The sequence below is a fragment of the Mercenaria mercenaria genome, chromosome 4 (genome assembly GCF_021730395.1).
Source record: "Mercenaria mercenaria strain notata chromosome 4, MADL_Memer_1, whole genome shotgun sequence".
NCBI classification, from domain to species: Eukaryota; Metazoa; Mollusca; class Bivalvia; order Venerida; family Veneridae; genus Mercenaria; species Mercenaria mercenaria.
Window position 1 is genome coordinate 40,162,424 of NC_069364.1, and position 12,417 is coordinate 40,174,840.

General features: G+C 33.9%; 1 protein-coding gene across 1 annotated transcript; it reads left to right on the forward strand.

Moving 5' to 3' along the window:
- The first annotated feature begins 1,033 nt into the window (after window positions 1-1,033).
- Window positions 1,034-7,776, forward strand: LOC128556315 (sodium-dependent glucose transporter 1-like). Its single transcript, XM_053540976.1, has 3 exons — window positions 1,034-1,380; window positions 2,760-3,051; window positions 6,288-7,776. Exons 1-3 carry the CDS (start codon window positions 1,321-1,323, stop codon window positions 7,382-7,384), a joined length of 1,449 nt encoding a protein of 482 aa, XP_053396951.1. The 5' UTR covers window positions 1,034-1,320; the 3' UTR covers window positions 7,385-7,776.
- The last annotated feature ends 4,641 nt before the right edge of the window (window positions 7,777-12,417 follow it).

Here is a 12,417-nt window from a genome sequence, read left to right on the forward strand (position 1 = left end):
TATATGCGATGCTTTCATCTGATAGTGCGGTATCTTAAACTGTATATGCGATGCTTTCATTTGATAGTGCGGTATCTTAAACCGTATATGCGATGCTTTCATTTGATAGTGCGGTATCTTAAACTGTATATGCGATGCTTTCATTTGATAGTGCGGTGTCTTAAACTGTATATGCGATGCTTTCATTTGATAGTGCGGTGTCTTAAACTGTATATGCAATGCTTTCATTTGATAGTGCGGTATCTTTAAAAACATCATGTTGTTTATGTGATGTTTATAGTAACATTAGAAGACAGCTATTGCTTTCCATAGCTACGATCAAAATAAGCAATAACATTTTCATTTGATAAACTGGTATCTCGTGATCAATCCCGTTTGTGTTTGTAGGTAAAACTAATAATGCAACAGATGTTTATAGGCTTACAATAGTATTATGTACACGTTGGCAACCTTATCATCATTCATGCGGTTGCCATTTGTATCTGTGGTACGGTCTTCGTCAGACAGAATTGATTTATTTGCTGTTTTTTTCCATTCATTTTTGAAAACATTTATATTCCTAACTACAGGTATTGAACACAGTGGAAATGTATATTTGTATTTGGAAAAATTGAAGCGACTGGTACATATACTACCATTCTCTGTGTAATATCTTATATAGCAAATACGTGTCAGTTTGTTAGCAGATAATACAAATCTGAGAAACATATTGACATTGTCAACCGGGGCGATAGCAGATCAAAAACTATTTTCTAATTTCTTGAATCATAAAACAATTCAAACAATTGTTTAATAAAAAATGTTATCCAAAGGATTGCGCATACATTTTCGATCTATTTTCATGCCGTGCATCGCGAAAAAAGCCTATAAATAACACTAAATATATATTATATCGAATCTATTTCAAATAATATCTCATATTCATGATATTCATTTACACACTAAAAGTGTTGCCTGAGGTAGGCTAGCTGTCGTCTTTTCAGACGAAACATTGATTCAAAAGTAAACGACTGACACGCGTGATTTTATAAAACCTCGGTATAGAAAAAGCAGAGACCATGACAAAATATGTTTATATTGCATATGTTTATACTAAAAATACCAAACCGGATGTGTATAAAAATGTTTAATACTGTTGTAGAATGTCAAAAATCAATAAAAGAAAAACTATCAACTATCTATAAAGATATGTAAGCCTGAAGATATGAAGTGCACCAACGGGATAAAATTAATTAAGGAGTATATAATATATCAAATTGCTCTCAATTTGTATATTTTATAAGTTTATAGACAGTAAGCAGACAACCGGAAATATAAGCCATGGAAAACCGACATAAAAAGATAGTCACCGTGATGTTGATTTTGGCATGGGTTTCGATGGTAAGTTATTTCTGTTTGATTTAATGATTGCCGGAGATGGTGCTTACCAAAAAATATTAAAGGGGAACAACTCTGAATTGACCAATAAACTAGCCAACATAAATGAAATATTAACTAAATAGGCCATTTTCCCAAACGACTGACCAGGAAGACAATATATAACCTACATTTGTTTAAAACTTTATGTCTTAGACACAGAACATGCAGACTTTTCTCAAGGTTTACACTTAAGTCGTCAGAAAGTTTTGAAAATGCAACAATTTCATTTGAGAAAGTTTACGATTGTAGAGAACCTTTACTTAACACATACACATTTAAGCTTCGCATTATTTAGCTCAAGGAACTTGCACTCCGATTAACTATCGGACGTAAGCAACGGCTACAATAAAATAATCCAAATTCAAAAGTCACATCATGTGACACATGTTCAGTATATCCCTAACGGTAGCCTGGTTCCCGGCAATTAAGGGGCAGGTAATCCAGACTACCCTAACGGATGCTGTACGTTTTTAACTTGTAGGACTGATGAAATTCAATTATGACGTCAATGATTTTAAATTTTATTTAGCATCAAGTTATTGCAAATAAATACTGCACCATTAAGTTGCGCTTTATCTCCCTTGCAGAACTTAAATTGTGCATATTCCTCGATATAAATCTGATAATCTATTAATTCACTCTAGCAGAATAGTATCCGATGTCAAAAAAATGCGCCTTCAAGCCCTTGACGAGTGAAAAGTCGGTCGCAAAATTGTTTATCGTATAAGGAATTACTTACCACATTGTGGCCAGCACAAAGTTGCACTCAATTTGTTACTTTTTATTTTAGGGTTTCCGTATTGTACACTGTCATACATCCAGTTGTCATTTATGTTACATTTTATTTCTACATATATATTTTGTCTAATTTTTATAGAAACATGTCAAAATTTGACAGAAATTGATGAGTATAAATGTATGTATGTAACACGTTCCATTGCCATAACAGCATAATATTCTATGTAGCAAAAATAAAATGGCCCACGTATAATTTATATATACCTCTATCTTTTGAAGAAATCACCTGTTTTATTTAATGTTAGTAAAGAATTATCACCTTAAAATGTGCACTTACTCATTGTACCAAGTTTCAAGACATACAGAACACAACTACGCAAAATAATAGCAGACTCAGTGTGACTGGATCTTTAATCAACGTCAATTTCAATATTATAATAAAATTTATTATATTCGTCATTACTTTTTGTCTGGTCGAATTTTACTAAAATTTGAGCTAAAATATGAAATGAAAATTATTTTTCGTTGTGCAAAAAACAGTCAACAGTTGAAACATTTACTCATTGTACAAAGCCATGAAAATAGTCAATTATTTTTTTCAGGGTCTTTATATGGAAATTGGTGGACCGACAATGCTGGATCTTCGAATTCATTTCAACTCAAATTCTGAAGAGATAGCACGATCGGTTTCTGCACAGGGCATAGGCATTTTCGTTGGTGCTCTCATTGGTGGAATATTTGTGGATATGCTTGGCACATGGAAAATTTTGCTAGTCACTGGTGCCCAGCTGCTTGCTACATTTACTATAGTGTCAATGCCATACGTGGGGAGCCTCTCCGTTTTATGGTTTATGTTCTTTTTGCTTGGATCTACTGCTGGTATAGTAAATGTTTGTAAGTGTTACAATTTTGACACTTTGGTAAATCTAAGAAAAGAATTTATAGTAATAAACATTTGAATAAAATCTATAAAAAAAACTTTGGAAGCATATAAACAAAATTCTGTTTTTGTATGTATTTGTATACTTTTAGTGTGATAATTCTGCGGTCCATCGAAAAACCCTAAAACTGTAAAAGTTTCAATTTAGAGACAATCAAAGCCTACATTTAAATGTATCATAACTGTATTAAAGGTATACATTCATTTCCATGTAATCCACCAATTATCCGTTTTGAGAAAGCCATGAGTCTCTGAACGATAAACAAACTTATACCATGCGTTATCTATAGAAATCTATGGGCCATTCCATGAAAAATCATGTATATTGGTGACAAAAATTGCTTTTAAAAATAGTAAGTCATTGAACGCATTCAGAGATCTGACGTAAACTCTTCGTGAAAGCATTATGACGTCGTCGTGCATGGCGTGTATATAGTTCATAATTATCACTTATAGTAGCTCTAGACGTTCGTATCAAAATTCTTTCTACAATGTACTAGAATTTGATCAAATCCTGATTTTACAAAACCTCGGAATATACTTGGAAAATTCAGCAAATAAAAATGATAGTGTCGTGTGCATTATTTTTTCTTGATAGACTGATTTGAAAAATTTGGACCTCACACATGTTTTCATAATGGGTTTATGGGAAAATCACAATTTTGTTGTAATGCTAGCGAATAGAAATTTTTCTACAATGTAGATTTTGATAAAAGTTCCCACAGTCGTAAATAAACAAATGATCTATAATATGTAGGACCTTGGCTAGTTTTTGAGATACTAGTATTTGCTCAAGAGATCCAAATATATCAAGCTGATTTTAAGATATTATTTGGAATTATTTAACGTGTCAGACGTTTTAATATCATATTTTACCTTTAGAAAGATAGTAACGTTGTTGTATTAATATCTTTACTCACAGGTGGCCATTAATTAATTCATTACTAAAATGATTTTTATTTCCGTATGGCGAGTCCAGGCTTTATCCTACGTTTCCCGGATAAATGCTGTTACGTAAATTACTTTGTGTCACTAACTTGACATCATGCATTTGAATAATATTTACTGTAACTTAATCGAGTATTTTTAGTTTCACCACGTGAGTTTTGGAATTTCGATTGTCATGGCAACACAGATAACATTTATTAGTAAAATATGGTAGAATTTGATTTGTCTGAATAACAGTACGTAGATCTATATTCTTGCATAAAAACTACTTTTTTCACTGGATCCGCCCATGTATTAACGGGAGAAAAATCGTGTGCAAACAAGGCAATTCACGTGCTGTTAATACCCGATTTTTACTTTTGAAATGCTTTGCCAGGGATATATGTATGTATTTTTACGCACACTGATATTTGGCATCTGCGTCTTGTTTCTTCCTTAACAACCTCATCTTGTAGCATTATAAATACAATGTAATCCATAGTATGTTTAGCTGTATCTGTTTCCAACCCCAAACGTACTGCCCCCATCAATGTACGCCCTAGCTTCTCTTAGAGTTCACTCCCTTTACAAAGCGTCTGTTCAGTTATTGTAAATAACTGTGAATAAATAAGTATCGCGTGTAACTTGTGCTATTGTTCGTTTTTAGGTATTATATTTATGATTTTGGTAAGTATCAGTCGGTATGTTTTTATCTAATTTCTCGAAGAATTTATATAAACAGCTTGGAAACTTGACACTACATTCGTACTTATCCGTACTCCAACTGCGTGTCTGTACTCAGTATAACTCGAATGCAAAGTTATTATTCTTGAACTTGTGATCGAGTCCACCAAATTGTGAAATGATATGAACAATTATTGGTAATTTTATGTTTGTAATAATGAGAGATAAAAAATCGCTTAAAAACCTTCAGGAGGTGCTTCTGATAGCGTTGTTTATTTCCGGGCCCTGGATACGGATATTTAAAACATGTTTACCGTTTCCAAGAACAACTGGAATGGTAAATAAAAAATGTACCGGAATCGTCAAGTCATCACGTATGAAAACAATACATAAATCGCCGTGAAATATATTTTTATGCAAGAATAGCGACAATACACGTTTGTTTTGTGTATTAACGTCTGCAGAAGCCCTTGGGATATGTTTGTGACCTCGACCTTCGGTCTCGGTCACAAACAATCCCGCGGGCTTCTGCAGACGTTAATACACAAAAAAACGTGTATTATCCCTACATTAGTTACAAGTTGCTGCATGAACTCAAGAAAAACAGTGATTTCCTGTATTTTAAACTTATTATTATGCAATAATAATATCGTGTCATTAATACAGATTTTCTCGTGGAATGGCTCATATCTAGTTATATAAATATATACAAAATGGACATTTTACATTTTAACCAGTAGTTACTTTTGAAATAAGTAAATATGGCAATATATGTATTCGTTGTTGGAAATTACTTTGTGAAATTCTAATAAGCTGTTAGGTACAGTCACAGGCATGATTTAAACATGTAGAATAGCTTCCTTTTAGTCTAATACTGCAATTTTTCATCGAATGTTTTTAAATACAGCTATTCATATCGTGCCGTTAAAAAAATCCAAAGGCCTTGTTGATGTGCTTTTCTACAGACATATTAATTTTGGAATGTTTTAGCAGGTTTTTGGGATGTCGATATTTTTGGCGATATATTTCATAATTCTGACAGTACGTATATCAAATTTCACACACATTTAGGAAACTATATGCTTTTGCTACCATATTAAATAAACAGTTATAACGATACAGAGGAGTACATGTTGACTTTCCAGTGACACAGTCAAAGGTCAAAACATATAACATTTATTTCCAAGGTATGATAGGATAAAGAAGTTTCTTTTTGTTTTAGTCACAACTTTCTTGCCTTATAACGAAATTCTCTCGTTTGTAAGTTGTAGAAATGTATGTGTTTTGTGACTTGTTTAAAGTTTGGTTGAGGCCGTTATATCACAGCATTATCATGTTAATTTAATTTAAATATATTTATTTCTAAATATGTGAAAAATTTAAAAACATGTTTCAGTAATACAACAATATAAGTGATAGGAAAGACATTTGCAAAGATATCTGGGGGGATGGGGGATTTTGGGGAGGACACTAAAAGTTTCGTAAATTGCATACAATGTATATCAATTTATCGACAATATATATCCTTCTATTCTTTTCCATTCAGTACAGATTATTATTCACTACTTTATTTTTACAGCTGGCCAAAGAATAATCCTGGAAATGTGGAAGGAGAAAGCACCATCACCTATGCATGCTACACACATGGGATTCGGTATAGGCGCAGTAGCTGCACCGCTAATTGCAAATCCCTTCCTGGCCGTGTTAGATTTCAGTCAAAATAATGCTACTGCTGAAGGAAACAAAGGTGTCCCGAACTCAGAGTCTTACGTCATTGTTGAAGAGACACGTGTACAATACGCTTATGTTACCATTGGCTTAGTTTCGTTGATGTTGTCATCGCCATTTCTGATTTATCCGTTCATAAAGTGCTGTTTTATGAAGGACAGAGATCAGTATGTCTCCTTTGACACTGGGAAACCATCTAAAATCAGCAAATTAAACAAGCTGATAGACACCATAAATCCTGCAACATATGCCGGAGGTTCCTTTAAATTTGGCGCTTTTGTGTTCATTATGGTAGCTCTGTATTTCTTGAATTTGGTCGGAGGTGAACAGCTTTTTGGAAACTTCATCAGGACATTTTCTGTTGATGAGCTTCATTTCCCCCGAAATGAAGCCTCATATTTGGACACAGCATACTGGGGAAGTTTCACTATTGGTCGCTTCCTCGGCGCAGTGTTGTCACATTTTGTTCATATTAGGACTTTATTATTAGCTGACGTATCTTTGAACCTTCTTGCGGTAACCCTTCTTGATGTATTTTCTGCAAGAAACAAAGCGCTTCTCTGGACTTTTACTGCACTCGTTGGCTTCTTGGTAGCACCTCTCTTTCCAGCTGGAATATCGTATGCAAACACACAGATCGAAGTCGGTGGAATGGTTCTTACTTTGATAGTGTTTATGGTCGGGCTTGGGCATATGTTATATATTTGGATTGAAGGTGCTTTGTACCAAAACTATGGACCGAGGACAACGCTGTATACACTGCAGGTATCAGCAACTTCGGTGTTTGTTATTGCAGTAATATTTGTGGCGTTCACATACAAGAGAGAAGACAGATTTAAGAGACTCGGTGACGCAGAAATGGAAGTAACAAGAATTGGTAGTGCAGTACCAACTGAAATGCGGTACACCAAACTAGATGAACAGTCTACACAATCGGAGGATTATTAATCAAATTGCTTGTGGTTGTTACTATTCAATTTTATACATCTTTTCTTTAATTAATTTATTTACTGTCTCGCTACACTGTGTTGTTTTAAATGAATTACCGTATAAGTACTTTTTTTCTGCGGGAACTTTATTTCTGCGTTTTCTGCGGGTGACCGTAAGACCGCAGATTTAAAATCCGCAGAAAATTTTGCCCTAACATGCTATGAAACGACGACACAGGCCGCCATTGTAATCCGGTTAAGAATAAGATAATGTCCGATAGCGTTATCGGCTTTTGTCCCGCATGTAGCCTAAAGCAGAAGAATTAAGTTGAAAATTAAGTAGAAACTTACGGTAATATAATAGAACAGTGTTATTATTGTTTTGCTTTTGAATAAACCATAATAAAATTATCGACTTTGTTTTGATTTTCGTTCACCATTGATCGTTTTTTGATGGTTTGAATGGTCAGATGGTTTTATATTGTACAATATAGACAGTGTTAACACAACCGTGTTGTTCTTGTGTTGTTGTGGTGTTTTTTTTTTGCAATATGAGTATCCTAAAATTGCTGGAACCCTTCAAGGTGAGGTTTTTTTGTTTTTGTTTTTTTTGCAGTGACTTGTTTAAATATTTTCATACATGCCGGTTTTTAAACAACAGTCAGCTGTCAGTTTCAATTATGTGACAAACACAATCTATTGTATTCTTTGCTTCCATGACGTTTGGTCGAAAGACACTTCGTCTAATTAAAATTAGGTCTAAATGACAATTTCGTCTACTGTGACATTAGGCCGACGATGTTAATTAGTCTAAATTATTTTTTCGTCGAAATTGGTCGAAAACCGGTCGAAACATGGTCGAAAATGGACACAACAATGTATCATACTACTTTCACTTTATTGAGATGATGCTGCATTCGATTTATGATTACGAACAGTTACGAAATCGATCATTGTATGAACAGTTTATGACTCAATATTTAATATTATAAAAAATCAGAATTCGTTCATCACTTTCAAACTCTATGTCACATAAGAGAAACTATTCCCCACTACTGTTTCGCTCCCACTGTTCCGTAATAAATAGTTCCTTAAGCGACGACGGGATTTCTGGCAATACTTTCCGCCTTTGTCTTTGAATTTTCCTCTTAACAGTGGCCTCTTTGTATCTATTGTTAACTGATCCGTCTGGCGTTTGTCATATTTAGCGTAAATTGCATGGGATTTGAAAAAGGCGTGATTAACAAAAATTATCATACCGTTACAATGCACAGATGAGAATGTTTGCAAAATATAGATTCAGGCATTTTTTCGTGTATGTATGGTATAATGGTTTTATAAAATGACCTGCAACAATGAATGAACATAATCCTCTCATTATCTTTATTTTACGGTCATACTAGTATAATAGCCTCGTAATTTAAACGTCTGCTCCAGTCCTATATCTTTTAACCTTAAATTGTCACTGAAAAAGCATGAAAATCCTGACTATGAACAGTGACGCCTGTCAAAATAGACTCTCGGGTTTAACACCTTATTGTATACGTTGTCTTACATTCTTTATTCTTTCACAGGTGATTTTCTTCAACCGCAAATCATCTTCACTGATATAACTACTCGATGTCTACCAAGTAGCTGTATGCATGTACATGTATTTATGCTGAATAAAACTTTATGTTGTCCCGCTGTTAACATCGTGCTTTTGTCATTTTTGCTTAGTGTTTCATGTTTCCCCTTAACATTATGTGATGATGACTATGTTACATCAGTATCCGTCAAATTTTACTTTAAAACCGGAAGTCGACATAACTGTCAAAATAACAACAAAATACGTATCTTTCTATCTGAAATTAATGAAACAAAGTTGAATACAGAACCGCAGAAATAAATTCCATCAACGTGAGAAGGAAGACACCGCAGAAATTTAATACCCCCTCGCAGAATTTGGAGCCCGCAGAAATAAGTACTTATACGGTATATCCTTGTTACATTTAAATAACTGAATCGTTATGTTACCTTTGCTTTAAATAAATAACTGAATCGTTTATTATATATTCTGTTTTTATCATTATACGGCCACAGGTTCTAAACTTTGATATACGCTTGGAGTATTCAGGTCTGTAATTACAAATCTATAGCTATCGTGCTTAAAAGTATTGATACAGCTGTTTCCGTGGAGTAATTAAGGAGTATGCGACGAGTCGATTCACAGTGTGCCAGATTTTTGTTCTGAGATGTCTTTTTATATAAAATCGTATATCAAATATGGTAGCACTCTTTAATGGCTCCGAATAATATGTGACATCCCATGTTAACGACAGTAAAGATGATCTTTTTTCATATTAGAACGTTAAATAAATACAAGTAAAACTATGCCGATATAATTCCGGACAACGGTTCAATGTAGATGTATCAATGTACACTGTCCAAACTGGGTATTTCTGTGTTTCACGTTTTAATCGAAACCTATAAGATTATTTCATTGGTTGTAGGTGCAGCTCGAGGGTACAGAACAGGAGATTCTGCCGAGTTATTTCGTAAACAGTTACCCAAGAGCCGGATATTCTCACATGTATCTATAACCCTTCCTGAATGCCATTAGAGGGTGTTTCAGATAATTTTGTCATTCGTATGCCTAAATTATCATTCAGATCATGACAAATTTCACGTCATCCCTGCCAAGTATTCTCCCCTTTTGCTGTCTTGCTATCCGTGACCTAATTGCTGCAAAATAGTCTCTCTTTGGTATACACTTTTTGTCCTATCTCGCCTTATTTTTACCCGGCTATTTTTTGTAATGCCATTATTTGTCCCATCTAGCATTTACCTTTAACTTAAAATGTTCACTCAGACTATGATAGACAGTCTCTACTGAATGCCAGTATAGTCTGAGCTATTCTGGGAAATGGTGTATGTCAACCATGTTCTCCTACCATACCTTTAACTGCAGCACCGTTTTTCTTTGTTGCCGCAAGTTGTTGTATGCATGGACGGTTATTGTCTTGAAAATTATTTTGATCCCCTTGAAATTTTAACCAAAAGAAAAACTGTTCTTAACGTTGCTACAAATCTACCATGGATACGACACAATCCAGAACATGTCTCTTTTTGGAGATACCAGCAAAGAAACCCAGGCTTTAGTATAAACCCTGATTTCTATTTTTTTCTTCACGTTTCATTATAACATTGAAATATAGCCACTGTATAAAAGTGTGCATAATTGAACAATGACCAAATATATTTCACAGGTATCTGTTTCAGAACATGAAATTACCATGCTGTTTAACATGGTTTCTATAGAAGACTGTTAGTGACAGAATTTACTGAATCACCCTCTTAATCAACAAATGATTTGAAAAATAAAATCAAATAAATGACTTTCTTATTGCACTTTATTCTAACAGTAGCATATTTGATGCGCGGATATTTATGTCCATATACAGGAAATATATAATAACGTAATAAAGGCAATCAAATTGAAGAGTGTAGGTTTTGTTTTACCATCTGCAGCCATTTTATTTCAGTAAAGCAAGGAATAAAGAAAAACATTTTTTACTTTAACATGGTTTTACGTAAAAGTATAACTGACTGTGTGAATCTGCTACATATGGATTTGGTTCATTATACGTCATTTATAGGACGAGAGTAATCTTGTACCCTGGATGTAAGATCTTTTGGAAGCAGATAACGCAACGAAGCGAAATAAAAAGCTGACTCGGTTTGATGGTGTCTGTTCATGAGACGAGATGTACAAAACTCCTCATGCCTCCTACCACAGCGGAACACTATCGTGAAGTCAATCGAAAGGACTCAATAGTTCCAAAACGACCAGAAAAAATACACTTAAGCAAATTATGGGGCGATTTTACGGCGTAGGGCAGCTAAGTCTATGAGCAAAAACGCAAAGTTCGCATCAAACATATTACATACACTTACATTACGTTTCATTTACAGATTTTAATTAGCCAAATAATCGTTAAGATTAGCGCACGTTCGTATTAACCAATTTAATAATGATTATCCTACTTATTGTATAAAGAAAAAATGTATTAATTATTACTGAAAACCAGAAACTGATATGGACGTAATCCTAATCGATTCAATGTCGTGTCATATTGAAAATGTAAGTAACTAAATACTACAGATTGGATCTTATAATTGAATACGTTCCAATCGCACTATCTAATTCGTTTATTTATTTCAATCGACGCTGTCTTTATTTCATTCAAAACTTCTTTTCATTTGTTCCTTCTTTCAATGACAACAGTGTTTCAAAAGGTGAACATGATGACGATATATAATTAATTGTATGACAAGGGTATCTGAACCACCAATCCGATGTGAATTTGAACAGTCTTTTGTATGATCAATGGAGTGTCTTTAACGCAAATCACCATGACATTCTGCCGGATAATACAGATGAAATATTAGGAGATAGAAAGTCCCGAAGTCATTCCATATTATACATAACAACTACAAAATGTGTTTCGGACAATAACATGGAATTTACTAATTGAAAGGTAAGATTGTCATATTATAACAATAGTTTACTTCAAAAAATGTTAATAAGCATCATATATCTTTTTGATATACATGTATATTAATGAGCTATTAAGTTATTTTTTTGTAAAGGGGTTTTCAAGATAACGTTATAAGACTTTAATGATTTACCTGCTCCTTAACTGCTACAAGAAGAAAACAGGAACTGCATTATTTGACTTCGTTAGGTGGGGGAAAAGCATATAGATCTAGAGTGAATATGCAAACATATCGCCTGTACCCAAGTCATAGTTTGACTTATCGATGGTATCTGGTCATCAAAATTCCGGGTTAGGTCGGAAACGAAGAAAATAATCCAAGTAATATGGCGTAATGTGCAGTTATTATACAGAGAATAAAAACTCACGAAGGTTTTGCCTAACAACTACAAAATAACGCTTACGAAATAAAACATTCGTTTTTTGAAAGAGGGTCATTGTCTTATAACATACAAAAGACAGATTTACGTTCACCATTTAGTGAGTGTATTGTCACTTAAAGTTTGTGCACAGT

Excerpts from the sequence above, each read along its gene's own strand:
- LOC128556315 (XM_053540976.1), top strand. The coding sequence starts at position 1,321 with ATGGAAAACCGACATAAAAAGATAGTCACCGTGATGTTGATTTTGGCA. Across the intron at positions 1,381-2,759 it reads TTTTGGCATGGGTTTCGATG|GGTCTTTATATGGAAATTGG; the intron begins GTAAGTTATTTC and ends TATTTTTTTCAG. Across the intron at positions 3,052-6,287 it reads TGCTGGTATAGTAAATGTTT|CTGGCCAAAGAATAATCCTG; the intron begins GTAAGTGTTACA and ends TTATTTTTACAG.